The sequence below is a fragment of the Lepidochelys olivacea genome (genome assembly GCF_965140295.1).
Source record: "Lepidochelys olivacea isolate rLepOli2 genome assembly, chromosome: 8".
Classification (NCBI taxonomy): Eukaryota; Metazoa; Chordata; order Testudines; family Cheloniidae; genus Lepidochelys; species Lepidochelys olivacea.
Genome location: NC_140418.1, coordinates 88868328 through 88896179, shown reverse-complemented (window position 1 = coordinate 88896179; position 27852 = coordinate 88868328). Strand labels below are relative to the sequence as shown.

At 39.2% G+C, this 27852-nt stretch overlaps 1 protein-coding gene across 1 annotated transcript; it reads right to left on the bottom strand.

Moving 5' to 3' along the window:
- Positions 1 to 453: 453 nt before the first annotated feature.
- Positions 454 to 26343, bottom strand: SLC35D1 (solute carrier family 35 member D1). Its single transcript, XM_084637121.1, has 12 exons — positions 26149 to 26343; positions 25382 to 25415; positions 25203 to 25289; positions 22670 to 22737; positions 21627 to 21698; positions 20547 to 20615; positions 19098 to 19200; positions 16751 to 16843; positions 8091 to 8158; positions 7037 to 7115; positions 4606 to 4688; positions 454 to 2640 (listed from the first exon to the last, which is right to left on the bottom strand). The coding sequence occupies exons 1-12, from the start codon at positions 26334 to 26336 to the stop codon at positions 2532 to 2534; spliced, it is 1053 nt and encodes a 350-aa protein (XP_084493247.1). The 5' UTR covers positions 26337 to 26343; the 3' UTR covers positions 454 to 2531.
- Between the last annotated feature and the right edge of the window lie 1509 nt (positions 26344 to 27852).

Here is a 27852-nt window from a genome sequence, read left to right as displayed (position 1 = left end):
GAACTAGATGAGCAGGCTACCTTTAAGCATTCTAAAATGGAGGACTAGCTAACAATGCAAACTGCCAAAGAAACACAGTCGATACATACTGTAATACACAGTATGCTGATTAAATGTTTCTATAACACCATGTCACTCAGTTTTCCACCAAATAGCCTTCCAAATGTAATTAGATTAATTACCTGTGAAAGTCTCTTCTTGTAAGTGAAGGGTAGGAGTAGGAATAAATTGTGGAGAAATAAGTACAATTTTAACCAAAGAAAGATTCAAAGGGAGGAAGATAGACAGTAATATTGCATCAATTTTAAATTTTTTTTTAAAAAAATCAATACTGCTTGACATTTTAAAAATATTTCTCCATTAAAAACAGCTCACAATGTAAAAGAAATTTTACTACATCCAAAAATAAACTGAACAGAGCATAAAATTTGGACAAAGTTAAAACATCAGAACTGTATCAATCACATAATAGTACAAATTAAATGTACCAATTAATGAATTAACTTGACATCATCTAGAAGAGTAAGGGTATTTCTCTACTATGAGATAACATATTAATTCTTGGTGACCTGTCAACCTGTAGCTGCACAAAATGTTATATATAGATTAACTGTTAATTTACTAAACTAAAAAGATAACGTATTTCAAATTTACTCTTGTACTATTGTTTCAGAATAATGGGGCACACTTGGTACTGGGACTGGAAGGGAATCAAAAACATTAATTCATTTTAAAAAGTCTTTTAGACACAGATTTTCACTTGATTTTGAATGAGTGCTAGGCCTTACCCTGCAAAAACTCATGCATGTGAGTAGCTTTACTTATTAAGTTGTCCAGTGGGACTACTTATGTAAGTAAAGTCACTCATGTGTGACTGCAGGATAGCTCTTATTTTAATTCAATACTTCTTTCCCGCTGAGTTCTCCAATATATTATGTAAAATTGGAAGGTGGTGTACCATCATCCCTCCACCTATTCTCGAGTTTCACCACCCTACATCAGCTTTACAAAAAGAGGTATTAAGCTGTTGTGAGGCACGCAGAATCTGAGCAGAATGAGAACAGGCTTAAAAGTTCATGAAAAAAATTAAACATCTACTAAAATCATTGACTATTCAAGCATGTTTTGGCCAAAAACTTAAAACCGGATGACTGACTGACTGAAATAAGAGTGTACTGCAGAATTGATACTTCTGCTGAAGGATCTGTATTTGCATATGCAAGGTTGCAGAGCCATTTCTTTCCTTAGTAAAATAAAAAAGGAGTTACATTTCAGCCTCCCTCCATTTGTATATATTCCCGCTCTTGAGAAAATGGTTTCTTTTCTTTCCCTTTTTCTTGTTCCTCTGAAAGCTTAATATTGACATGAAATCAAAATTGCCAAATATATGTATCTTCTTTTCATGATCTATGCTGGGCTTATAGTTCGTGAAAGTCTATAAATGTTACCCTGCTTCAGTAGCTTCCTTCTCAAAAATAACGTAAACTAATCTGTTAGCTTGCATTTTCTGAGATAAGGGGTGAGATTCCATGAGGCACAGCACAGAACTTGCAGCCCAGCACAGAGCTATGCTGGCTTTAAATCATCTTTGTGTGCAACTGAAGAGTCTTCCCCTGTTCCACCCCCCGGGGGCTTATCTAAGCTGCAGTCGTTTTGCACAGGGGTCTTCTGGGCTGCAGCACTGCCCAGAATCTCCACATGGCTCTACGCTACAGCAACACTTCCCCTACCCCCAATCACTGTTCCCTCTAAGCTGTGTACGTGCACACAGATCCTAAACCCCACGCACACGGCGAAATGCCGCACGCACAAAAATTTGCACAGAAGCACAATTTGCACAGAAGAAATTTTTTGTGCACACGGCCTATCAAAAATTAGAGGGAACATTGCCCCCAATACAACCTGTCCGTCGCCACACCAGGACTTGTGAGAGGTTCCTCCGAAGGCAGCCTGATGTGCCTGAACTGAGGAACTCTCCCCTGAAAGGGACATAGGGCTTTTTGAGACCCTTGATATCACCCTGGCCCTTTTACACAGTATGAAGGGGGTGGAGCTGAGTCAATCATTCACCCTAAAAGCTAATTAAAAATATTTATTACTGCCCGTTGATATGCTTAGCTGCAAGACAACCCAGATGCAAGCTAAACTGTACCTGATAGGTTAGGACAAGTTTTCTTACAAGAAAACAAAACTATATCTAAGAACATTAACAGTATGTTTGATGGACTCCTATAAAATTGAAGTGTTTACATCATCTGTGCATGGTTCTACCACCAGAGTTGGTCATAATAAATTACAAAAGATGTATTCCTCATAGCCTAGATTAAATTAACCAGATGTATATTTAATGTGCAGTCAATTATAAATCTCTTTTTAATAAAAATTTTAAAAAGGCAGCATATTTAGATTGTGCAAATGCGAAGTACCAGCATTATTCCATAACAGACACCCACGTTGTTATATTTTTACTGTATACTGCCAGTGATCGTTGAACAAAAACAAGGAGTTACTTCTTATAAGTAATCCCCTGGTCATACTGAGCTTTTTCCTTTAATATCCATTTTGATAGTAGCTTCAGATTGCTTGTTCAATTGCTCTTCTGTAAAAGTGATGTAAGAATACACCAGGCTTCCAGCAATACTACAAAACACATTTTTTGGTAAAAAAGAAATGATGCATATTAATGTTAGAACTCCATGTAAATTATCACATAAGTACCATTCTACATACTCTAAACATATTTTAAACTTGCATTCCTTCTCCAATTTACTAATATACTTTCACCTAGAATCCAGTACAGAGATTGTTCTGAATTTTGATTCATTCCTACCATTATACCAAAATATCCATGGATCTCATTATGCAGATGTACCAAATGCTAGGCCTGGTGGTACAGGAGTTGGGGTGGGCCTATAAATAGTTGGCCAGCCACAGAAATACAAATGTTTGATGATACTCTGCCCCCATTTTAGATAGACTGCAGAAGGAACAAAGGAAGTTAAATTGGTAAAATAGGAGTCTGAGCAAGGTGATGAAGTGTCAGCCATAAATTTGATTTATGGCTGACACTTGACTGATTCTCCCCCTGCCCCCCTTGAAATCAGTCCTCTCCTCTCCATATGGTTCACATTGTGTTCAATCTGATTTATAACCCATTTTCTTCAACCACTAAATATCTAGAGACCTTAATTTTATTTTCACATGCTTCAGTGTTGTGAAGTTACCATTCAGAAGAATATAAGCGAAAAAGGAGTATGTGCGTTCTTTGCAGAACTAAAAACAGAATTTCTTTTGAGGTCATTTTATTCATTTAGGGTACCCCTCGACCTGTGTCAGACCATAAAATACTGTATACCCAAGTGCATTAAAAAGCTTAAGTAACTTCATTGTCTCTTACTACCTTTAGTTAAAAATTTAAAATTTAAGAGGTAGAAAGAGAGAATGGTCCAAATTTACAGGCATATTTTAGCAGCACAACCTCTCCACCTTAAAACAGTAATGAAACCAGTGGTACTATCTGGAGACTTTATATAATTTGAGCTGTAAATATTCAGCCAGAGCATTAAAAAAAACCCACTTAAAAACCCCAAAAAACCCCACATGGATGCCTTTTAGGTCAGTCAAATGTAGGTCAGGATTGTATCAACTTTCAGTTTATGTGCACTGAATACCAAACAACCCCTGATGCTGCCTAGAATGAGCAGTGCATTCTTACTGGGTGCAGATGCATTTCTGAATGTTTTAAAAAGAGAACCAGAGGGGTATATGTTGCTTTTTTCAATGGCTTTTGAAGATAAGCATTGAAGTTAGAAGAATTGGGGATCGGGGGGAAGGGGTTGTTTGTTTTAGGTATTTATCAGTTGAAAAGGTAAGTCTCTGGGTTTTGTTTTTTTAAATTAAGTTTGTTAAGTTATTTTCCCTTATGTTGTCTCAACACATGAACTCTACACAGTGACATAGGGTTTGCTGTAGCAGATGATGATCAATGAACCAAGTAGTCCAATTACTTATGCTTATTTTATAAAAGATACACCCATAGTAGTCATACTGAATACACACACCCGCTTCTATGAAAGGTTTTATCCACTTAGAATCCCACATTTTCCTCTTCCTTTACCTCCAAACAAATCTGTTACCAAAAACGATGGAACATTATGCTGGCGATACAAAAAAAAAAATCTTAACTAAAAGCTATGACAAGAGCACGATCCTGCAAGCAGTATGCATCCGATGAAGTGAGCTGTAGCTCACGAAAGCTTATGCTCAAATAAATTGGTTAGTCTCTAAGGTGCCACAAGTACTCCTTTTCTTTTTGCGAATACAGACTAACACAGCTGTTACTCTGAAACTTAATTTTATGCACATAAATCCCTTGATATTAATGGGACCACTCACATTCATAACTGTTTTCAGGATCAACACTTAACACTTCCTACCTAATAGCTCTGTAGTGGGTTCCTCCCACCAGACTTCAACAAAGTGCAGTTGTACTTTGGAAAGTGATCCTATTTGGATGGTCCAATACTTCTTTTAGTAATTCAATAGCAAGTTGCTCAATTTACAAAGTTATTTTGAAGAGTGTTACATAGTTTTCAGTTTTCTTACCTGATATTTAACCCAATGAAGTTTGTCCACGTGAAAATATAGTCTCCTCCAAAAAACATTCCAATATAGGTTATTAATATATTCTGGAAAGAAAAAAGAAGATTTACACATTTTGCTTAGAATTTTTAAAAGAGCTGTTTATGTATATTCCACTTGCATAAACAGGATGCTGAAACAAACAGAAGAGTGTCAGAAGAGATAACTGTGTGAAAGATACTGACATTTGTATTTATAATACTGACTTGAAAGTTACCATATCAGGGCTACCGAAAATATTAAAATATTCAGGCCTTAATTTTTTTTTCTTGTCTTGCTGTTTTTCCTTCATATTGCCCTAGTAGCCCCAGAAATGTTTTCCCCCACCCTGCAAAACAAAGGCTGCAATATAGGGGAAAGAACACTTCTGCTAGACAACCTTACAACAAAGTACCCAGAGCACTAATTCTTCAGAAAGCCAGTTGTTCTCTTGCTCTACCTCTCTTCCTTATCTGAAAGTAGGCAGATGCTGACATGTACAAAAATCCTTACCCTTAAAAAGTTATGCATTTCCAAAACTACACATACTGCTAGCAGCCCTAATTCTAGGCCTAACAGCTTCAACAGCAGTTTTTTAGTTCAGATATGTTTTTATTGGTTTCCCATTTCCCCTCAGGCATCACTGGTTTTGTTAAAGACTTCATTTAGATCTCCAGTCATGCCAAAGTTCAATATCCTCAGCTTTCAACCACACAACCTTCCACAGGGTTTCTACAGTAGGGCTCTACAAGCGCTTAGTACCAATGCATGAGGCAAAAGATATTCAAGCATTTACCCAGAGCAGAGATCCATATACAATGCTGGCAGCTACAGATCACTATTGAGAACTCGTATCAATGAATGGAAAGGAGCCTATACAGACATGGGAGAGCTCTTGGAGTTCGTCAGCCCTAAAGGGAAGTTCTGCTCTGGAAGGGGATATCACATAAAAGCCTCTGTATCTTTTCTCTCTATGTATTCCTTGTCTATCCTCTAACCCCTTAACCATGCCGAGCCAAGACACTAGAAGGGTGAGCTGGATTCTATTGTGGCTCACAAAGCAATAGAAGAGTTAACTAATTTCAGGACCGCCCCGAGACCCTCTGCCCCTTATCCAACCCCTCGGCACTGGCCGGGCCCCCTTAATGCTCTGCTCAGAGCAGTGTGTCAGAGCTTTACCGCGTTCTATGCAAACCCACGTTATATCAGGTTGCATTATATCGGGATAGAGGTGTATGTAAAAGGTTGTTATAAAGAGGAGGGTGATAAATTGTTTTTCTTAACCACTGAGGACAGGAAAAGAAGTAATGGGCTTAAATTGCAGTAAGGTAGACTCAAGTTAGATATTAGGAAAAACTTACTAACTGTCAGGGTAGAATATAAATTCTACTGGAATAAATTGCCTGGAAAGGTTGTGGAATCTCCATCATTGGAGGTTTTTAAGAACATGTTAGACAAACACCTGTCAGCAATGGTGCAGATAACACCTTAGTCCTGCCTCAGTGCAGGGGACTGGGCTAGATGACCCATTAAGGTCCCTTCCAGTCCTAAATTTCTATAATTCCTATGCTTAATTTTCATTAAATTGCCAGCCTCAAAACCTCTCCTTAAAGTGATTTGGAGCATTAAGAAACATTACTATTTTAAATTAGTAATTTTAATAATTTAGTAATTAGTAATTAGTAATTTTTGAATGGCTTCTTTTAAGTAAACAAGTTAAATATTTTCTCCAGATTCATAGGACTTAGCTGAGACTGCTTTCCTCTGCCCATCTGTAAATTGTTTAGGTTAGGAATGATAACTAAACAGGATTCACCAACCCTTAAATGATATTCCTTTACCCAGGTACAAACTATGATAGTAATCTGTGCTCCACTAAGATAGAACTCACTACTGAATTTCAGAATAATACACTTTGATCTTAATTTATCTAGGGAACAACATCCCCAGGAGCCCAGACTCATTCTCGATGGTGTAATCTCTCCATAATAGAGACATACAGAAGAGATTGCAACTGAAATAGCCACTGGTTATAGCTCACCAGTTTCTTTCTTTCCTTTCTTTTATTAATATGTTATTCATAATTCATAAGTGTGAATATTTTGCTAGGGTTTAGTTATGGTACCCCACAACACATAGTAAGAACCACAGGTGAGTAAATGGGAGGTCACACCCTTGAATTGGCATTAAGAGACACAATCATGAAGATTTGGTTCACTGTTCTTGGTTTGACTAATTTTATTCTCCAAATTACTAAAAATCCCTACTTAGCTCTCAGTACCCCTTCCACTCATACAAAAGCCTCGGAATATAAACATTTATGCTGCTTTTGTAAGCATCATACAGGTACTGTTGTATCACAGAAAATGGAAACTTAATAAACCTGACAAATATTTAAGAGATTTATGCAATTTACCTTAATACAGCCAACTATTGTAGTTGTAAGAGCAGAATTATACTGAGTGCAAAGAACTGTGGAGTACATCAAAATAAACCTGCAGCAGGAAAAAAACAAAAACACACACACAACATTCAGCTTTTCATCATTTGAGGGTGCATTTATTATACTAACATGCCATCTCACTCCCTGCTCTTAATTGTATGCCATACTACAGAGTTTCCAGAACTCCTTGTTTGGAGAGACTTGTATAACTCACTATGGAGTAATGTTATCTGTCAAAATACACAGCAATAGCGTCCCCACACCATCATGTACACTATACTGTATTGTACAGGAGGACCTTACTAACTCGCATTAACAGGGCAACCCTTTTATGATCACTAAATTTAGGAAATTAGTGAGTGAGCAAATAGACCAGAAAACCTAAGTAAACTACAGCACAAATTCTACAAGTAGTTTAGTTTGACACACGTAATTTAGTTTTATTTATAAGAAGTTATGTTTGTAAGTGTCACAAACTAAAATTTTTAAATAGTAATGAAATCTTAGTAATGACTTCGTTACCACACTCTATTGTTTAATTCTTACTAAGAAGCGGGCAAAGACCACTGGCGTTCGTGGAATCAAGTTTGTAGATTAGCAAAGTGAGAGTTGGTAAGACTCTACTAGTTTAAGTAAAAGGAAATAGTAAAATATGCCATTGCTAATAAAAACAGCTAGATTTAAGAAAATAAAAAACATTAGTATGCAGTCTCTCCAAAAAAATCAGAATACACAGTAGCATCTGAATTTTTAACTCATGAGACAGCCTTTTAAGCAATAATCTCTCTCCAAACTGTTTTGTGCTACCACTGAAATTGGACTTTCTACTAATTAGAACTTTATCAACAGTAGTACTTCTCTGCAAAGGTTATTCTCCCCACAATTAACATTAATGGGAGTTTTATGTGCATACTGACTACATAGCAGGCCCACAGAGTAAGGCACTTCCTTAGTATCTATTGGTGGGGATATAGTAGAGAGACTACTACTCGGAGGAAACACCACTAAAGTTGAAGTAAATCCTTACCCCATTACACATGAAAGTGTAAACTGTATAACGAAGAGTGTATCTCCCCAGCCTTTATATTCCATTGCCTGAAACAAACAAATCCAATCTTAAAAATGAAAAATAATGTTCTAAAGTAGACTTTAATCCTTTAACGTTTTGCCGCAGTTAATGTGAAAGCCAGAAATGAGCACTAAAGGATCATGGCCATAAGGAGGTCATTCACCAATGCTATTACAGCCTTCTGAGTACAGCGGCTTAGTCTGAATCCAGATTCTAGAATCACAGGAGGAACGTAAGGCTAAAAAGGGACCTTGAGAGGTCACCGAGTCCATCCCTCTGCACTGTGGCAGGACCAAGTAAATTTAGACCATTCCTGTATGCAGTGTAGTTGTAGCTGTGTTGGTCACAGGATATTAGGCACACAAGATGGGTGAGGTAATATCTTTTTTACTGGACCAAGTTCTAATGTTGAAAGAAAAGCTGTCGAGCTTACACAGAGTTCTTCTTCAGGTCAATCAGCCCAGACCTGAAGAGGAGCTCTGTGTAAATTCACCAGCTTGTCTCTCTCACCAACAGAAGTTGGTCCAGTAAAAGAGATTACCTCACCCACCTTGTCTCTTTTAGACCATCCCTGAAAGGTGTTTTTAAAAACCTCCAATGATGCTGATTGAACAAACTTCCTTGAAAGCCTATTCAAGAGTTAACCTACCTATATAGTTAGAAAGTATTTCTTATCTAACCGAAATCTCCCTTGCTGCAGATTAAGCCAAATCTCATGTCCACTGAAAATAGGACAAAAGGTGACAATTGATTGGTCTTCTTTATAGCAGAGCGTAACATATTTGAAGACTTATCAGATCCCCGATCCCTGGGATGCCTTTTATCAAGACTAAATATGTCTATTTTTTTTCATTTTTCCTCACAGGTCAGGTTTTCTAAATCTTTTATTTTCTTATTGCTCTCCTCTGGACTCTCCAATTTGTGCACATCTTTCCTAAAGTGTGGTGCCCAGAACTGGACATTGTAGTCCAGCTGAGGCCTCACCACTGCCAACGAGAACGGGACAGTTATGTCCCAGGTCTTACATATGACATACCTGTTAATACGCTCCAGAATAGCAGCCTTTTTTTGCAGCTGCTTCACAACATTGACTCTCAATTTGTGATTCACTATAACCCCCAAATCCTTTTCAGCAGCACTATCACCTAGTCAGTTATTCCCCGTTTTGCAGATGTTTGTTTCATTTTTCCTTCCTTAGTGAAGTGCTTTGCACTTATCTTCACTTAATTTCATCTTGTTGAATTCAGACCAATTCTCCAATTTGTCAAGATTATGAATTCTAATCCTGTCCTCCAAAGTGCCGACAAGCCCTCCCAGTTTGGTGCCATCTGCAAATTTCATTAAGCACACACTCTACTCCATTATCCAAGTCATTAATGAAAACGGACAGCACCAGACCTTGGACTGTCCCCTATGAGACTCCACTAGATAAACTCCAGGGTGTCACATTGAACCATTTATAACTACTCTATAAGCATGGGTTTTCAACCTATTGTGCATGCACCCTACAGTAAATTAATCTAGGCCTTATTTCCCTACTTTGTTTTGAGAATGTCATGTGGGACTGTGTTAAAAGCCTTACTAAAATCAAGATATCACAGCTATAGCTTCCTCCCTATCCACTAGGCCAGTAATCCTGCCAAAGGAGGAAATTAGGTTGGTTTGGCATAATTTGTACTTGATATCTCTATGCCAGATTTGTGAAGCATTCAAGATACTAGCAGAGGATAGATGCTGGTGGACTCACACTCTTCTCTTTTCCCTCCCCAATGAGTCTACACAGGAAAAGGAGGCAGGCAGTAGTATTCAGCCTTAGCTTCTCGAGAAGCAATTGCTAACATGTAGTTTGCTTCTGTCATCCATTTACAGCAATATTCAGCATAAACAGTGAAAGTGGGGGATGTTTGTGAAATAGCGAAAGTGGGGTTAGTGTGCAGTTTAGAAACGACTGCTACCAGAGATGCAGCTCCACCAACGTGAGCAATAGAGATTAAAAAAAAAAAAAAAAGTCTAGCATTGACGGCGTTAAGCGCCTGTTGGCTTGTTTATATTACAAGTGGTACCAGTTTAATTCAAGGTGTTTAACAAAACCTGTTTAAATAAAAATAATTTAAAAAAAAGGCAAAATCTGTGGTAAAACAAGGTCGCAGTTTAGAGAATCGCGAGTGAATTTTTTTTATGATACAAAGCTTCATACACAATTAATTGTTCCACAGTATTGTGTTTTAGGATAGCCTTTTAGTTCTCCAGCTGTGTCAAAGTTCTTTGCAAAGTAGATCAGGGATTCTGAAGCCAGAAGAGCAGCTCAACTACAGATCCCATCACCTTGGATATTAAAATCTAACACATATGAAGGTAATTTTAAAGTGTGTGATTTTATAAACTAACAGAGACAGCATTTTGAATGCTGTTTTAGAACAGGGGTTCTCAAACATCATTGCACCACGACCCCCTTCTGACAACAAAAATTACTACACGACCATAAGAGGGGGGACCGAAGCCTGAGCCCCATCCCCCACCCTTGGGGTGGGGGGAGACAAAGCCCGAGCTCCACCACCCCCACATAGGGTGGACCAAAGCCAAAGCCCAAGGGCTTCAATCCCACGCAGGGGGCCTGTAACCTGATCCCCGATGCCCAGGGCTGAAGACCTTGGGCGGTGGGGTTCGGGCTTCGGCTTTGGTCCCAGCAAGTCTAAGCCAGCCCTGGTGACCGCATTAAAATGGGGTCATGACCAACTTCGGGGTCCCAACCCACAGTTTGAGAAAGTTCTTGTAAAAATTAACGAAGTTACACTTCTTTACTGGTGTCAAAGGTACCGCTACCCTGTAATAAAAGATCCATAGCAGGGCTGTGGTTGGCCCAGGTCAACTGACTTAGGCTCATGGGCTAAAAATAGCTGTGTAGACATTTATGCTCCCCCTCATGGGGACTCCAGCCCGAGCATCTACACAGCAATTTTACAGCTACAAAGCCACACAGTGAGCCAAAGTCAGCTGATACAGGTCAGTCACGAGTGTTTAACTGCAGCGTAGACATACCCCAAGAGAGTAACAACTTATTATTCAAATGCAGTTGCTAATACTGCTATTGGGAGTTGAGGTCCATCAATTTCTAAATGATTTACATTTAGAACAGGCAAACAGTTACTAATGCCAACCCACAGCAGATGTTGCCAAGTGGCTGATCAAACCCCAGTTGTAGTATTATGAATGGCTTTGAGAATGAGTTATTTGTCTCTCAGTGGTATAAATGTCTATTCCATTTTATACCTGAAGATTAGAGTAACACGTATACTACATCTATGAAAAAAGAAAAGGAGTACTTGTGGCACCTTAGAGACTAACCAATTTATTTGAGCATGAGCTCATGAAAGCTCATGCTCAAATAAATTGGTTAGTCTCTAAGGTGCCACAAGTACTCCTTTTCTTTTTGCGAATACAGACTAACACGGCTGTTACTCTGAAACCTACATCTATGAACACACACACAAACACTCCAAGTGTATGTGTGACAGATTATAAATACATACATGCTTTTAAAAATACCTATGCTACACAATTAGGCTTGGCAGAATTAGATTTTTTTAAACTAATTTCTATGGATAATAATGTTTCTTTTAAGCTTTTTTATCATTTAAATTTTCAGAGTTGCTGAAAATTATGTGTTAAGCATTTTTTTCCTATTTTCATCTATTTAAATTTTCACAACTGTGGGAAATTATGGGTGCGACAATTATTTGATGACAGTAGACGCAGACTCAAAAAGTTAAAGCTTTATAAACATTAAAACATAAAGTGTCGTCATTTCAAAGTAAAATATCCTTAATTCAAACTCTAAAAATTCTCAAGCAATATTTTTCTTACTTTGCCTATCTAAATTTCAGTGCTCATCAATGGAAGTATTTTTCATCAGTTTGTATGTGTACACTGAAATTGACATTTACCAATAAATGTCCTTTCAAACCAAACAATACACTAATGCCACATAAATCTATTTGTTTCATATGGCCACCATGGCAAGGTAGAAAATACTGAAGACAAAAAATATAGTTTCATTGTGTTCTACAATAAAAGTGGAGAGGTTAATAAACTATAAACATAGTAAACTATGATGTTGTCATATTAGAAGTAGTGGTGCGCTATTTGGTGCCTTTGTTCCATACTTTGTAATGAAAGATGCTGTGAATAATAGTTTACAGAAAAATCCAAGCAGCACAGAGTTTAACTTAATATGAGACCCTTTGTTTGTTGTTTTTAATTGCATTAATACTTGTGCCACCTTCAAACATTTGGCCAATGCTGATCCATGAAAAAAAAGCAGAAGATACCTTAGTGAAACGGACAGAGACTACTAAACAACCAACAGTGGGATCAACAGGAAGTTGGAGGAGCGAGAAAGACAGGAGTGCCTGGGGGGCGACAGGGGAGGAACATGGGAGGGAAGTGAAAAGGAAATAATTCCTCGTACTTCACTTCCTGAGCCAGTAGGCGAATATTGCACTGTAGAGCAGCGATACTCAGAACGAGGCTCACAAGCCACAAAGAGTCTCCTAAGGCTCTTTGCAGCACGTGGTATTAAAACACTGGTTTAATTATTAATCAAAGTTATTAACCAATCAGGATGCTTTTACTATGTTATTAACTAATGAAGTTTTCAACTTCCACTAAGTTATGAACTTATTTTGCTGTGAGAAAATTATATAACTAAATATAATATAGTAGTATTGTGAATGAAGCAATGAATTCACACTACTATGGCTCTTTTGGCAATGCTGATTGCTAATTTGGCTCCTGAACCACTGAGGTTGAGTATCCCTGCTGCAGAGAGTGCATCAAGAGTAGGCTGTCGAGAGTATGCCTCATGTCATTCCAACAGCAATCAGTCCAGCTGATTAAGGAGCCCTATTCATTCAAAGGGAAGATTACTATAATACAGGAAGGAGATTTAAATGTTGCTAACAGTCACACAGCTGTAACAGTTCAGAGATGTTTTCCTTGGAGTGAACAGGAACTGCATCTTATTGCTTATCCTCTATGTATGACTGAAGGTCCCACGATATTAGGAGATAATATGTTGCTAGAGTTAATGTGACAATGAACTAAACTTCACAGAACATTTAGCAGTGCATTATTAATGGGTTTGGCTTTATGTCCTTTGAGTTTATCTACAAGGCTGCTTAATGTTGCTTAGTTGTAACTAGGGGCTTGTCTTCACTACAGGGGTAAGTCAACCTAAGTTATGCTACTCCAGCTATGTGAATAACGTAACTGGAGTCAACGTACCGTAGGTCAACTTATCCTGGTGTCTTCACTACACTGCATCTACAGGAGACGCTCTCCAGTCAACTTACCTTATTCTTCTTGGGGAGCTGGAGTACTGGAGTTGACCGGAGAGCGCTCTGTGATAGTTTTTTAGCCAGTCTAGACCCGCTAAATCGACACCCGCTGTATCAATTGCAGCGACGTTCATCTCCCCAGTAGTAAGGACAAGCCCTAGGATGGGGAATAGTCTCTTGCTTTCTTTGCCTAACTATACTGTTCTGAGTTTTTGTTCAAGCAGAACTCTTACATTAGTACATGTCCTGATTTCTATTACGTAGCCATCTGATGACAGACTTCTCCATTAATACTTTGTCATGGAAGCATAGCTTTGACAATCACCAAAGCTCAATTTAGTTCTAGTCTGTTTTCTGCCTAGTTGAGGGAAATAGTACTGAGTGTACAACCTCTGATGTAAGTTATTCTGAGAAGAGCAGAATCTCTCTCAGGGTTTGTCTTACATGTCCCTGCTGACACAACCTCTCTAGAATCTCATTTTCTTTGTAAACAGATCTAAGGCCAACTATAGATATTCCATTTCAAAGCTATCCTATCCATACACACACCCTTTGTATTTTGTAACTTAACAGTAGGTTTGAGGTGGAAAGCATCTATAATTAAAAAAAATGTTTACAGACATATAGCTGTACACATACAACAACAAATATTAACATCCAGTAGAGGTTAGCATTAAACACTACACTAATGCTTAAAAGCCGTCCCACAATCGAAGATCCTAGATATTGATCAGTATTTCTCTGGATGACAGACAACAGCACAACTGGCCAGATGACTTCAGGCATCTAGCAATAGTCATGTTAGATGCCTGAAAACTAACATTCCCAATTTAAAGTAACCGGCCTCCATGCCAAGCACACCAGCAGCATTATTTATTTATTTTTTAAATATAAATATGCACCCACACCCCAGTGAGTACTGGAGAAAATACAGGTTCTCTCTCTCTCCTCCACCCCCCACCTGTATGGTATTAGAAGGGTCTTTGGCTGGGTATATTTCCCAATTACCAAATAATGTCCCCTTTGAAGTATTTTAGAGAGGAAGGATGGGCCAGTGGTTAGTATCCTAGTCAAGAACTTGGGATACCTGGATTCAATCCCTGATCCACCACATACTTCCTGTGTGACCTCGCACAAGTCACTTGGAAACTGAACCTCAATTCCCATCTGTAAAATGGGGATAATAGTATTATATACTATAGCAGTATTTCACAGAGGTGTGAGAACACACACATGAAAGATTGTGAGGTGCTCGAGACTAATGATGATGGGGGCCATGTATGTACTTGTAATAGACAGAAAAAAAAGCCAGGTGACTGACCAGTTAAAGAAACTTACACCTACCGGCTTCATTGAGGTTTATTCACTTCATTGCCATGAATTATTTAGATGTAAATTTTGCTTGCTCTCAGCACATAGCCATTTCTGCCTGCTGTGTAACTGGGAACTCAACAAGATGTCAATACCTTTGACATGAATTAATGAAAACACTACATATAACCATGACAAATCATTGACATGCTTTAATAATGGGAAAATGTTATCAGCTTTTATTACAAACATTTTCCTATGGATCTGAAATCTTTTTGTCTGACAGTTAACGCTCCACAAAAATCCAGGTTTTGAGCCTCTTTACATAAACAGCCAGCCACTCTTCCCCCTGTGGCTATACTTTTTATTATTGCTTTATTAATGCATTTTTTGGATTAGCAGAGAATGCAAAAATAAATTTAGTACAAAGATATGCTTTAGAAAAAAACAATGAAACAAAATACACACATTTATTAAATAAAGTTTCATAACCCTCTGGACGCTGAATTTTCTGGGACTAAGTTAAGCGGAATGAGTCTTTGATCACCTTCATTGCCAAGACCTTTTCCAGAGAGCAAAAGAAAGTTTACTCAAAAAATTGGGGAAGAGGAGGTTTCTACACATACTGTGAATACACAGACTCTACAGAGTAGCACAAAGCCGACATTCAACTCCACATTGGTTTGCTCTGATTTATAAAGGAGTATATTTCCCTCAAATATATTCCAGCTGAGCTGCCTTTGGCGTATCGCAAAGAGGAGTGGGGTGAGGAGGAAGGACAAACTGACACTCTGAAATACTTTCTGTTCACATCCAGTTCTCACAGCTAATCATATACTCATGATCAAAGCCATTGCCAGCTTTAATAAATTAAACAGGAAAAAAGATATTCCGAGGAGTAGATATCGCTTTAGATCACAAGACTTCCCTACTGAAATGTCTATGCAGCATCACAAACATCACAAAATAGTTTATGGTAAGTGTACATGGATTGTGATTTTATTAAAGGAACAATGCTAGTAACTGCTTTATATGATTATCTGTTTTCTCTACTGATATGTAAGAGATTTACTCATCTAACTGCCATTAATATTAATTGGCATTATCATTCACACAGAAGGAATTTATATGGGTAAAGGATATCCCCCACCCCTGATATTTACCTGCTTCACCATTTCACTTTTTAGTATAAGCTATGGTTGAAAGCCTCAAGTAGTATCTCTTGGAGGGGGGAAGATATACCAATTTATTTTACTAAGTGGTGTTCAAGATCAGTGCTTTTGTCAGTGCTAGAAGAACAAATTAAGCACACTTACTTACATTCAAGTTCTAAATTTGCATACAGATGTTAAACACATTGATCTGTGGGAAGTCAGGTAATATACTGGTGAGTTAATATTGGTAAATATTAATATTTACTGTGTTCAAAATCCACCATAAATAAGCCAATTACCTCTAAAAGTCAAAAGAAAAAAATCCAAGAAGTCTGCAGTGTTTCATCTTTCTAGTACAAGCCAATCAGGAATAAACTACTCTGAAGTCTTCATATCTTCCTAGTACTTGGTTTTAATTATTTCATTCCTCTTTAGGGAAAAGGAATTGCTTAGTTCTTATGAAGATCAGTATAAAGCCATTCCATGGATTTCATCGGAAATAAGGTGTCTCATATCAACAGTCACTAATTCTCTTAACTATTTATACTTAATTTTATAGGGAACTTCTGTGGTTTCTTCAGTCCTCCCTCCAAAAATGATCCCTTACATATAGTATAGTTTCACATTTATATATAAATGACAAATACTGTATAAAAAAACAAGTTGATAAGTTACAGAAAAACAAAGTCATTCTGCATTCACATTTGAGTTATGATGAATAGGAAAAAAACCATTTTCTCTAGCAATACAGAAGCATATATGACAGAAAATGTTTACTGTACAACTAAAGGCTTGCAATTTGGAACAAGAGTCCTACCTTTTGCGCATCTCCTGTGAAATAGGCAATGGCCAAGGTGGGAAGAATCATAAACAGTGCATTGTAATAAAGCAGACCATACTTTCCCAGCTCCTAGGAACAGGAAATAGTTGGGTATTTAGGTTGGCTCCACCAAACAGAGACATAAAACCTTATACATAAAGCTACACAAAACCAGGTCTCATCAGTGAAATGAATGTGGTATTCCTGCATAGTTAGAAGGGAAACATGGACATTTTAAATATTATGAAATAAATCTGTCTTGTGTATGACACTTTTAGAACAACTGGGCAAATTCTGTGCTTGGATGTTCTTTCAGAGACCCATAAAGGCATTGCTGAAATATTAACAACCATCAATATTTGGGTCTGAAAAACTCAGGGACACAGCCATGTAGGTAGAGAAAGCAAATTGGTTTGGAATTCACAGAGAAGACAAAAAGACAAGACAGAGAGGCCAGGTGTTCATCAGAACAGGCACAGTGCCTGGACACTCTCTAAGTAAATGACCTCCATGGGCCCACCAACCAATCACTGATGTAGACAGAGCCAAACTGTGTTGGACCCAAAGAAGAGCTCTGTGTAGCTCAAAACGCTGTCTCTCTCCCCAACAGAAGTTGGTCCAATAAAAGATATTAACTTGCCCATTTGTCTCTTTTGGACACCTGAAGCAGGAATCACGACTGAGCCTTCATTCTGTTTGAGTTTTCTGCATCATTATGGTTTGGCCCTGTTTACACCAGCAGCCAAAGCATTCAGTAATAATTTTCTGAGAGGAGGCAAGGTGCATTGTTGGGGGAGTTGTGTTTTGACATGCGGTATCTCATACACAGACCAACTCCCAATACAGACAGAAAGAGGAGTGTACCTCCAGCAGGCTTGATGGAAAACTATTTATCAGACTTGTAAAATTCTCCCTTACAGTTTATTAGGCAATACTTTTACTTAGTTTGACTTCCATACAGCAGGCTTGGAAACCTGGTTAATAGTTATCATTAATCAAATGGAAGTGTCTTCACTGTCAAACAGATTGCAGCTATGCCCTGGAGCACTTCAAGATTGCAGGATACGTTTATAATGCTAAAATGGTCTATGACAGCCCACAGAAGAACAGATACACCTATAGCATACCTAGCTCAAAATTTTGCCATTTTCCATAGCAGCAGACTGGTGACATAAGCCACCTTATACATACACAAGCTGCCTTATCCTATGGTCAAAATATGATTCTATGCTACACAAAAACATGTAACTTCACCACAGGAAACTAAAGGAGAAGAAGATTAAGAAAAGCATTTTAAGCACCAGACTCAACATTCACAATAAATATAATCAAGAAAATGCTTCATATCACAGGCAACAGATGCTCCAAAAATTATTTACAGTGGCTTGTACTTGTATCTTCCTGGCTAGATTAATAGAAATGGAGTTCACTAGCAATGTAAAGGTTTATCCTCCACCTTGTAATTAAAAGTTACACTTAGCCCTCACACGGTATGTTGTGAACATCTGATAAGCTCATTCTTGTACTTTCAGGGTAGCCTAAACAATCAGTTTCTCTTTCTCAGATGTTGAACTACTAGGAACTTAGCAATACTGCTGAGACCCTAACTGAATACAGCACATTTACGTTCAAAGGAGATGAACAGGGACTCCCAATTGCCCCAAAAGTACACTACAGAGCATCCCTCAGACCCAGTGTTAAAAAACTACATAGTTGCAACAATAAGGACAGAAGTTCATGTCCAGGTCCGGCTGCAGAAAAAAGGGTAGAATAGGGTGACATATCAGCTCTCCCTGTCTTTGAAAGCAGTGGGAGGGAAGATGTGGTCAGTTCACTGTCTAATGAAGAACCAGGTTTTTAATTCTTTTAAACAACCCTGACTTTGCAGTTAAATAGCCAAATTATTATTTCACGCAGATACAAATAAATATAGCTCCAACAACAGTGAACTGGTTATGCTTACAGTTTGATAAAACTGGATTTACAGCTTATTTCAAAATACATGCAACTGTTTTATTTTCAAATACAGAAGCGTCAAGTTAAGATCCAGAAGAATATTGTTCAGGACAAACAAGAATAAGGAGCAACAAAAGTTCTACTTTAAATAATAGTGACAAGATGTGCTGAGTTCAGTGACAGAGCTCAATACTCGGGGAAATGAACAGCTCATCAAAGCATCATATTACCAGCTGCAGAATACGCTCACATTTTCAGTCTCCAACAATTAGCTTTCTATTCATTTACCCATAATGTTCAAATTTTTAAAAGTCGCAGTGTTGTAGGTTAGCTGTTACTTTGCAACACAATAATGTCATTCTTAAAGTGAAAATTGAAGTCAGCCTACCTTCGAATCCAGTTTTTGTTTTACATATGCACCATTTGCAGCTGTCAAGACATCGTTAATCAGGATAAAAATATATCCTTCTAGATCAAATGCCAAGTCAGAACTGGAGGGGGAAATTAAGATTTTAAATCTCTCAGAGTGTAACATTTATAAAACTCCTCCATGTTATATTTTGTCTGATAAGTTCCATGTAGAAAAGGCGTTTCCCCGTGAGCTTACCTGGCAGGCTAGCCTCTGTATTTGAGGCACTGAGCGAGGACTCAATATAATAAATGCTGCATTCAGTACTACTAATTGTACAAACTAAGGTCCTGATCCCATAAACGCCACAAATGCTTAACTTTACTAGCATTAGCAGTACCCCTGAAATCAGTGGAACTATTCCTGATAGTAAAGTCCAGCACATGCATAAGTGTTTGAGGATGGGAGCTTTAGTCTGGGACTGCAAGCCATTTTCTCTAGTTCTGGACTTTTTTTTTTTATATAAATGAAAACATACAAATATTAGGCCATTAACTAGTCGTCTACTCTTCTCACAGGTGAACGAGTGAGTTTTTCCACTCACCTTCCCCTGACAATGAAATTCAATGTTTTGCATAACTTCAGCAACTTCCATTTAAAAGGATTATAAAATATTTTAAAATCAAGCTTTGACATGATGATTTAAGCCTTGTTTACACCAGAAAATTGTATCGCTTTCACTTTTTCAGTTATACTGATATAAAGGTGCTTGTACCAGTATACTTTATTTACCTAGTAGAAGGGGAATAAGTTATATTGGTAAAAGGCACCTTAATACCAATGACAGGTTTCAGAGTAGCAGCCGTGTCAGTCTGTATTCACAAAAAGAAAAGGAGTACTTGTGGCACCTTAGAGACTAACCAATTTATTTGAGCATAAGCTTTCGTGAGATACAGCTCACTTCATCGGATGCATCCGATGAAGTGAGCTGTAGCTCACGAAAGCTTATGCTCAAATTGGTTAGTCTCTAAGGTGCCATAAGTACCCCTTTACTTTTTGCTTAATACCAATATAACTGCATCCACACCAGGGCTTTTACTGGTATAATTATAAGTAAAAATAATAAAAAACTTATTTTATAACTCATACCCCTAACCAAAACAGCAGAACTTCGAGTGCAGACCAGGCCTCACCCCCATTCTACCATTATCTACATGAAGGCCAGACAGTGGAAAAAAATGAAGGCTGAACAAGGACAAGTTATGCTTTTAAGTTTAGAATTTTCTAACTGGTCTATCTATCGCAGAGCATGCAGGCAGGATTTTGTCATTTAAGTGCTACCTTTAAATTATTATATAGTTTATGAATTCTAATTAACTTTGTAAACTAACCAACATACTCTGTACAAGCCATTTAAAAAGACAAATAATATAAACTGTAAAAAGCTGTGTAATATAAAGTGGAAGGGATAAAAGCTTGAAGTCTTACCTAGCAGCTACAAATGCACCAATTATCATTGCAAACACTGTCATTTGAATGCCCCAAGAAAATTTCTTCCTGAAAAAAAGATACAAGAACCTTACTAACACGCATAAGCAGAGTTCAATTTTGACATTGCAGTGCTGTTTCTAGTATTAAGGGGAAAACGTTTGCTCTGGTCACACTTCAGACTTCCTGGTGTGGAATCAACATATAAAGAGCAAAGATGAGAAATTCTGGAAGAGCAGAATACTTATGATTTTTTAATTAGGACTGATGGAGTGTAACACTTCAGTAAGTGCTATCTGAGCCAACTATAGTTAAAGACATCCATTTGTGAGCTATTATCACAGAAAAATGCCATAATGCTGTGGTGACTGGCCACTAACACTGACTAGCCTGTGAATAGGTGACATTCAAGGGAGGATGAGGGGGAAAACATCAATAATACACAGAGTGACTGACCCACGTAAGATGTGGTGTAAGTCACTTTGGGATAGCCTCCTACCCAACGAATTACAAGGTAGGAAGACTGACAAACCTACCTATACTCTCGGAGTTAATGATCTTGCCTACACTGCAGATGAACAGTGCTAGAATCCAACTACATCAAGACAATTAAGCTAGAGACTTGACCTCATCCAAGACTACCAAAACACAGTACATCCCCACTGTAGGGAATGAACTGTGTGTTAACCATTTGGCATATGGACATAATCTGCATGTAGAGTCAGCCTAGTGACAAATATGATAGAGATACAGTGTAGAAAGTACATTATTAATGTAAGAATCTTAACATTTTCCTCCCTTACCTTTGTAATTAAATATATAAACTTAATGCATTAGATTTTTTTCTTTGATAAAAACATGAGAGTGAAGGACCCATCTAAGATAAGATGATTCTCCAATAAAATAATGTATTATCTGTGCTCTCTCTCTTTCTTGCCCCCATGTTTCTAAAGCTCAATTTATGTCTAAATCTGACTGCACAAATCCTGTACATGCAAAGGCTTACTAAAATGTTGCAAGCACTTTAACAATCTTAAAAATGATATGAATATAAGATTGATAGCTTTGGAAATAACTCACTTGAGTAAAATTCCTTCAGCAAACATTGTAAACAGAATAGAAAACCTTCTCAGAACTGTGAACATGGGCAAGCTGCAAAAGAAAAAAATAAAATTAAACACGAAAAAAATTATAAAACTCCACAGACGTGTTGCATGTTACACTCCAAGCTCAACCCCACAACGATACTTTGAATCAACGCCAAGTTACTTTATAGGAACTAAGATAAAGATTAAAATCAGAGCTATACAAAACCACCACATCAGAAAGGATTCCATGGCATCCCTCTTGGAAATCACTAATTTGATAGCCAAAAGATACTACTTAGACCTGTCAAGGAATATTCACAGGAGAAAGTCTCCATCTCCTACCAGCTGGATATAGTGCATGTTACTTCCAGAGGTTAAAAATAATTTGATTTTGAGGGCTATTTTCAATCTCAAATCTATGAAATCCACAGTAACAAATGAAGGTTGATTATATTTATTACTAAATGTATCTATTTATCTTAAGGCTTCACACAGTTCGATGTAAAAAAATCAAGCTGTATTATAGTGAAAAAAATGTTCCATGAACAGATGTGTAGCTGATTATGGGGTTCTTTCCTACTTTCCCCCAAAATAACGTCTCTTCAAAACAGCTAAGTCATACTATTTTCTCCATCCCCCCACCCCTCCTTGCCCCTCGCTTCAGCAGATCCAAAGCCAGGCATCTTTTAGTACAGTTTCTCCCCACTCCTTTCCTTCCGCCTCCCCAGATGCTGTTTAAGCGTAAAAACAGAGACTCCTCTAAGATCATAGGAATAAGCTTCATTGGAGACGCTGATAGATCACTAAATACCAGTCAGGAGAATGTCATCTAGTGATTTATGGACCTTTAAAAAAAACTTGCACATTCCAAGGCCAGGAAAGAGACCTTGATTACTAGTTGCCAAATAATAGTTATAACCCTCATTCCCCTACATTGCCACAAATCAAGCCCATGGGCATATTAAAGATCAGTTTCACCTTTATGTATAATCATAACACATTATAACCTTACTAAATAATAAAAGTTATCCATACTTCAGTTTCTTTGTGCTGAACAGTCCTGTGATTTGGTTCCCAAAATAGAGAAGAGGTAGTGGAAACGTCTAGAAAATTATAAGAGGGACAACACTCAATAAAAAATTAGACATCTAGAGAACTACCCATTCAAATAGTAACATGGTTACATGATCAGAGTTCTTCCATCCTGAAACGGTTAGTTCTCACACGCACATTCAGACCTCAGATAATATAATAAATAGGGCTATCAAGCGATTAAAAAAATTAATCATGATTAATCGCACTGTTAAAGAATAGAATACCATTTATTTAAATATTTTTGGATGTTTTCTACATTTTCAAATTTATTTATTTCAGTTACAACACAGAATACAAAGTGTACAGTGCTCATTATTTTTTATTACAAATATTTGCACTGTAAAAAACAAAAGAAATAGTATTTCAATTCACCTAATACACGTATTGTAGTGCAATCGCTATCATGAAAGTTGATCTTACAAATGTAGAATTACGTACAAAAAAACCTGCATTCAAAAACAAAACAATGTAAAACTTTAGAACCTACAGGTCCACTCAGTCCTACTTCAGCCAATCGCTCAAGTTTGGTTACAATTTGCAGGAGATAATGCTGGCAACGTCTTGTTTACAATGTCACCTGAAAGTGAGAACAGGCATTCGCGTGGCACTGTTACAGCTGGCATTGTAAGATATTTATGTGCCAGATGTGCTAAAGATTCATATGTCCCTTCACGCTTCAACCACCATTCCAGAAGACATGCGTTCATGCTGATAACGGGTTCTGCTTGATAACGATCCAAAGCAGAGCGGACTGACGCATGTTCATTTTCATCATCTGAATGAGATGCCACCAGCAGAAGGTTGATTTTCTTTTTTGGTGGTTCGGGTTCTGTAGTTTCCGCATCGGAGCGTTGCTTTTTAAGACATCTGAAAGCATTTTCCACACCTCGTCTCGCTCAGATTTTGGAAGGCACTTCAGATTCTTAAACCTTGGGTCGAGTGCTGTATTTATCCTTAGAAATCTCACATTGGTACCTTCTTCGCATTTTGTCAAATCTGCTGTGAAAGCATTCTTAAAACGAACATGTGCTGGATCAACATCCGAGACTACTATAACGTGAAATATATGGCAGAATGCGGTAAAAAAGAACAGAAGACATACAATTCTCCCCCAAGGAGTTCAGCCACAAATTTTATTAACGCATTATTTTTTTAACAAGTATCAGCAGCATGGAAGCATGTCCTCTGGAATGGTGGCTGAAGCATGAAAGGGCATATGAATGTTTAGCATATCTGGCACATAAAAACCTTGCAATGCCTGTTCTCACCTTCAGGTGACACTGTAAATAAGAAGCAGTCAGCAGTAGCTCCTGTAAATGTAAACAAACTTGTTTGTCTAAGCAATTGGGTGACCAAGAAGTAGGACTGAGTGACTTGTAGGCTCTAAAGTTTTACACTGTTTTGTTTTTGAGTGGTTATGTAACAAAACAAAAATCTACATTTGTAAGTTACACTTTCACAATAAAGAGATTGCACTACAGTACTTGTATGAGGTGAACTGAAAAATACTATTTATTTTGTTTATCATTTTTACAGTGCAAATATTTGTAATCAGAAATAATAATATAAAGTGAGCACTGTATACTTTGTATTCCATGTTTTAATAGAAATCAATGTATTTGAAAACGTAGAAAAACATCCCAAAATATTTAATAAATTTCAATTGGTATTCTATTGTTTAACAGTGCGATTAATTGTGATTAAGTTTTTTAATCGCAGTTAATTTTTTTGAGTTAATTGCATGAGTTAACTGCCATTAATCGACAGCCCTAACAATAAAGCACTGATTCTATAACAACAGCTTTCACTTACAGAGTGGTAGCCTGGTTAGTCTATATCAGCAAATAAACCTGAGTACTTGTGGCACCTTAGAGACTAACAAATTTATTTGGGCATAAGCTTTCGTGGGCTAGAACCCACTTCATCGAAAGCTTATGCCCAAATAAATTTGTTAGTCTCTAAGGTGCCACAAGTACTCCTCGGTTTTTTAGCTTTCAGTTAGGGAACCATCTCAGTATGGTGACAAGCAAAAACATTTGTTCAGCCTACTTTAAAATATGAGTTACAACACACACTTCTGAAAAATGCATTCATCTTAAGCAATAGTTTGCGAAACATTAACAGAACATCTTTGGTTGCATATAGATACTGTCTTTAAAATTAAAGGCAAGAAAAACTTGGAAAAAATACATACATGAGAATACAAAAATAAATACAACAACTGCCTTACATAGCAGAATTCTGTGCTGGATTGCATAATGTAATAAGGCAGAAACCATGTTATATTTGATGAATAACGTATTTTAAAATGGTATATTTTTAAATAAAAGGCATTATTTCTTTCAAGTCTAGCTGACAGCACTAGCTGTTACTGAACTTCTTAAAGAATATGCACATTTTAAAGTGTTTATACCTTAAAAGGAAAGAAAGAACTGTATTTTACATTAGACACTATGCAGGGAAATCGTTTTACCTTTCGAGGTATACTTCTATCAAAGTCTGGAAACTTCACCACCCTGAGTGCCTTTCCCACCCAAAGCACAGTCACCGTGGCCAGCATCTATAAGAGGAGCACAAAACACTCACTGTTCCATCCCGACAACCCCTCCCATGCACTACTAGAAACATGCAATATTCAGGAAACCAACTAACCTGGCCTAGTCCAACACATAGTGAGGAGGGAAATCTATAATTAAAAAAAAAAAAATTAAATAAAAATACAAGTCAGCAAAGTCAACCTTGTACTTTCAGTCAATCACATTCTAGAGAGAGAAACACCACATGGAAATACAATCTGCCCCCCCTTCAAAATTTGCTCTTTAACTCAGTCTTAATGTTAGGCCTTTAATATTTGCCTTAAAGCATTCCCTGGCCAAAGCTTAAAAAAGCTGGCTGTACCGCTTGAGCTAACGGCACACAGCACCCATGACCCCACAGCTTTGGGATGCCAATAGCTTGTTCTCCCGGGGCTCACAGTCTTAGGGACTCTGAACAATTCCTTTCAGGCAGTGAACCTGCGCCCCAGCCTGCTCCACGCCAGGGGAACCCCCCAGCGATTAGCTAGCCAGCTCATCCAAACCACACAACCCCCTGAGGAAGCAAGTGCCAAGCGAGAGTCACCGCGCATACCTCAGCTGGGGGCCAGGGTCAAAACAGTGGCCCCAAACGCCCCCACCCCAGCGCCGGCAGCCCGGGAAGGCGGCGGGGGGGGGGCGCCCCACGGGGCTATCCCTGGGGTTCCAGCTAAGGCCCCCTGCCCCGCTCGGTGCTGGGACCCAGCAGCTCCCCGCCCCGGGCCCGGCGGCCAGGGGGCCAAGCGCTGCTCCGGGCAAAGAGTTAACGTGCAGCCAGCCCCCGCCCCCTCCGAGCCCGCGGCGCCGAACTCTGCCCGGAGCGCGGCTCGGGGCGGCCCGGCTCACCCGTAGCTGGTGAGGACGCTCTTGTTCACCACCACGATGAGGAAGGAGCTGAACCCGTAGAGAGCCGCCGCCAGCAGCTTGAGGCAGACGCTGAGGCTCGGGGCCGCCATGCCCGGCTCCTCATCTCCGCCAGCGGGGGCTTCTCGCGGCGCCCCGGCTGCCTGGCGTCTGCGCGCGGCGGCCGACATGGCTGCAGGGGCGCGGCAGACGGGCGGGGGGCGGCGCCGGGCCCAAGGGGGCGGGGAGCCCCGCTAGGGCTGCGGGCGTGGGGGAGTTAGCGCAGGGGCGGGGGCTGCGCGAGGCTCGGCCGGAGAGGGGGGGGGGCGGCAGAGCGGGCGCGCGCGCGGTGCCGCCCCAGGCCAGGGGCGGCGGGTCACGGGCTGCCGGTGGGGTGGGGGCCGATCATAGCGGATCCGTGACCGGCTCCGGCGCTGCCGGCGGAGGCGGGAGTTGGCATCCTCGGGCCGCTGTATTTTGGGACTCGCCCAGTCCAGCCCTTGCGCTGAGGCAGGACCAAGTCAGCCTAGAATCATCTCCCTCGTGTCCAACCTGTTGGTACCAACCTTCAATGATCTTGCGTCCACAAATTCCCTTGCAAGCCTCTTCCAGAGGCTGGTTCCCCTCCCCCGGTTTGATCTACTTCTCCCTGGCTGCAGATTAAGCTCAGTAATTTTTGGGCTTCAGTGGTTTGGGAGGACCATTGATCAAATGGCTCCGGTAAAGAGGACTGTGAAGACTGGTAGTGGGTTCTGACTTACTCTTCTTTTCCCAAGATGAAACAGTTTTTGTTAACTTTTCCTCATAGGTCAGGTTTTCTAAACCTTGTATCATTTTTGTTGCTCTCCTCTGGACTCTTTCCCATTTGTCCACATCTTTCCTAAAGTGGGGTGCGAAGAACTGGACCCAGTATTCCAGCTGAGGCCTCATCTGAGCCGTGTAGAGCAAGATGGTTACCTTCTCTGCCTTACACAGGACATACCTCTGTTAACACATCCCACAATGATATTAGCCGGATGATACTAAACTGGGAGGAGTGGTAGATACGCTGGAGGGCAGGGATAGGATACAGAGGGACCTAGACAAATTGGAGGATTGGGCCAAAAGAAATCTGATGAGGTTCAATAAGGACAAGTGCAGGGTCCTGCACGTAGGACAGAAGAACCCAATGCACAGCTACAGACTAGGGACCAAATGGCTAGGCAGCAGTTCTGCGGAAAAGGACCTAGGATGACAGTGGACGAGAAGCTGGATATGAGTTAGCAGTGTGCCCTTGTTGCCAAGAAGGCCAATGGCATTTTGGGATGTATAAGTAGGGGCATAGTGAGCAGATCGAGGGACGTGATCGTCCCCCTCTATTCAACATTGGTGAGGCCTCATCTGGAGTACTGTGTCCAGTTTTGGGCCCCACACTACAAGGAGGATGTGGATAAATTGGAAAGAGTCCAGCGAAGGGCAACAAAAATGATTAGGGGTCTGGAACACATGACTTATGAGGAGAGGCTGAGGGAACTGGGATTGTTTAGTTTGCAGAAGAGAAGAATGAGGGGGGATTTGATAGCTGATTTCAACTACCTGAAAGGTGGTTCCAGAGAGGATGGTTCTAGACTATTCTCAGTGGTGGAAGAGGACAGGACAAGGAGTAATGGTCTCAAGTTGCAGTGGGGGAGGTTTAGGTTGGATATTAGGAAAAACTTTTTCACTAGG

Bases quoted from the DNA above. Each gene is read 5' to 3' on its own strand.
- SLC35D1 (XM_084637121.1), bottom strand. From the start codon at position 26,336: ATGTCGGCCGCCGCGCGCAGACGCCAGGCAGCCGGGGCGCCGCGAGAA. The intron at 20,616-21,626 runs GTGAGTTATTTC...TCTTTTTTTCAG, and splicing joins GCTGAAGGAATTTTACTCAA to GAAGAAATTTTCTTGGGGCA. The intron at 16,844-19,097 runs GTAGGCTGACTT...TCCTGTTCCTAG, and splicing joins AACAAAAACTGGATTCGAAG to GAGCTGGGAAAGTATGGTCT.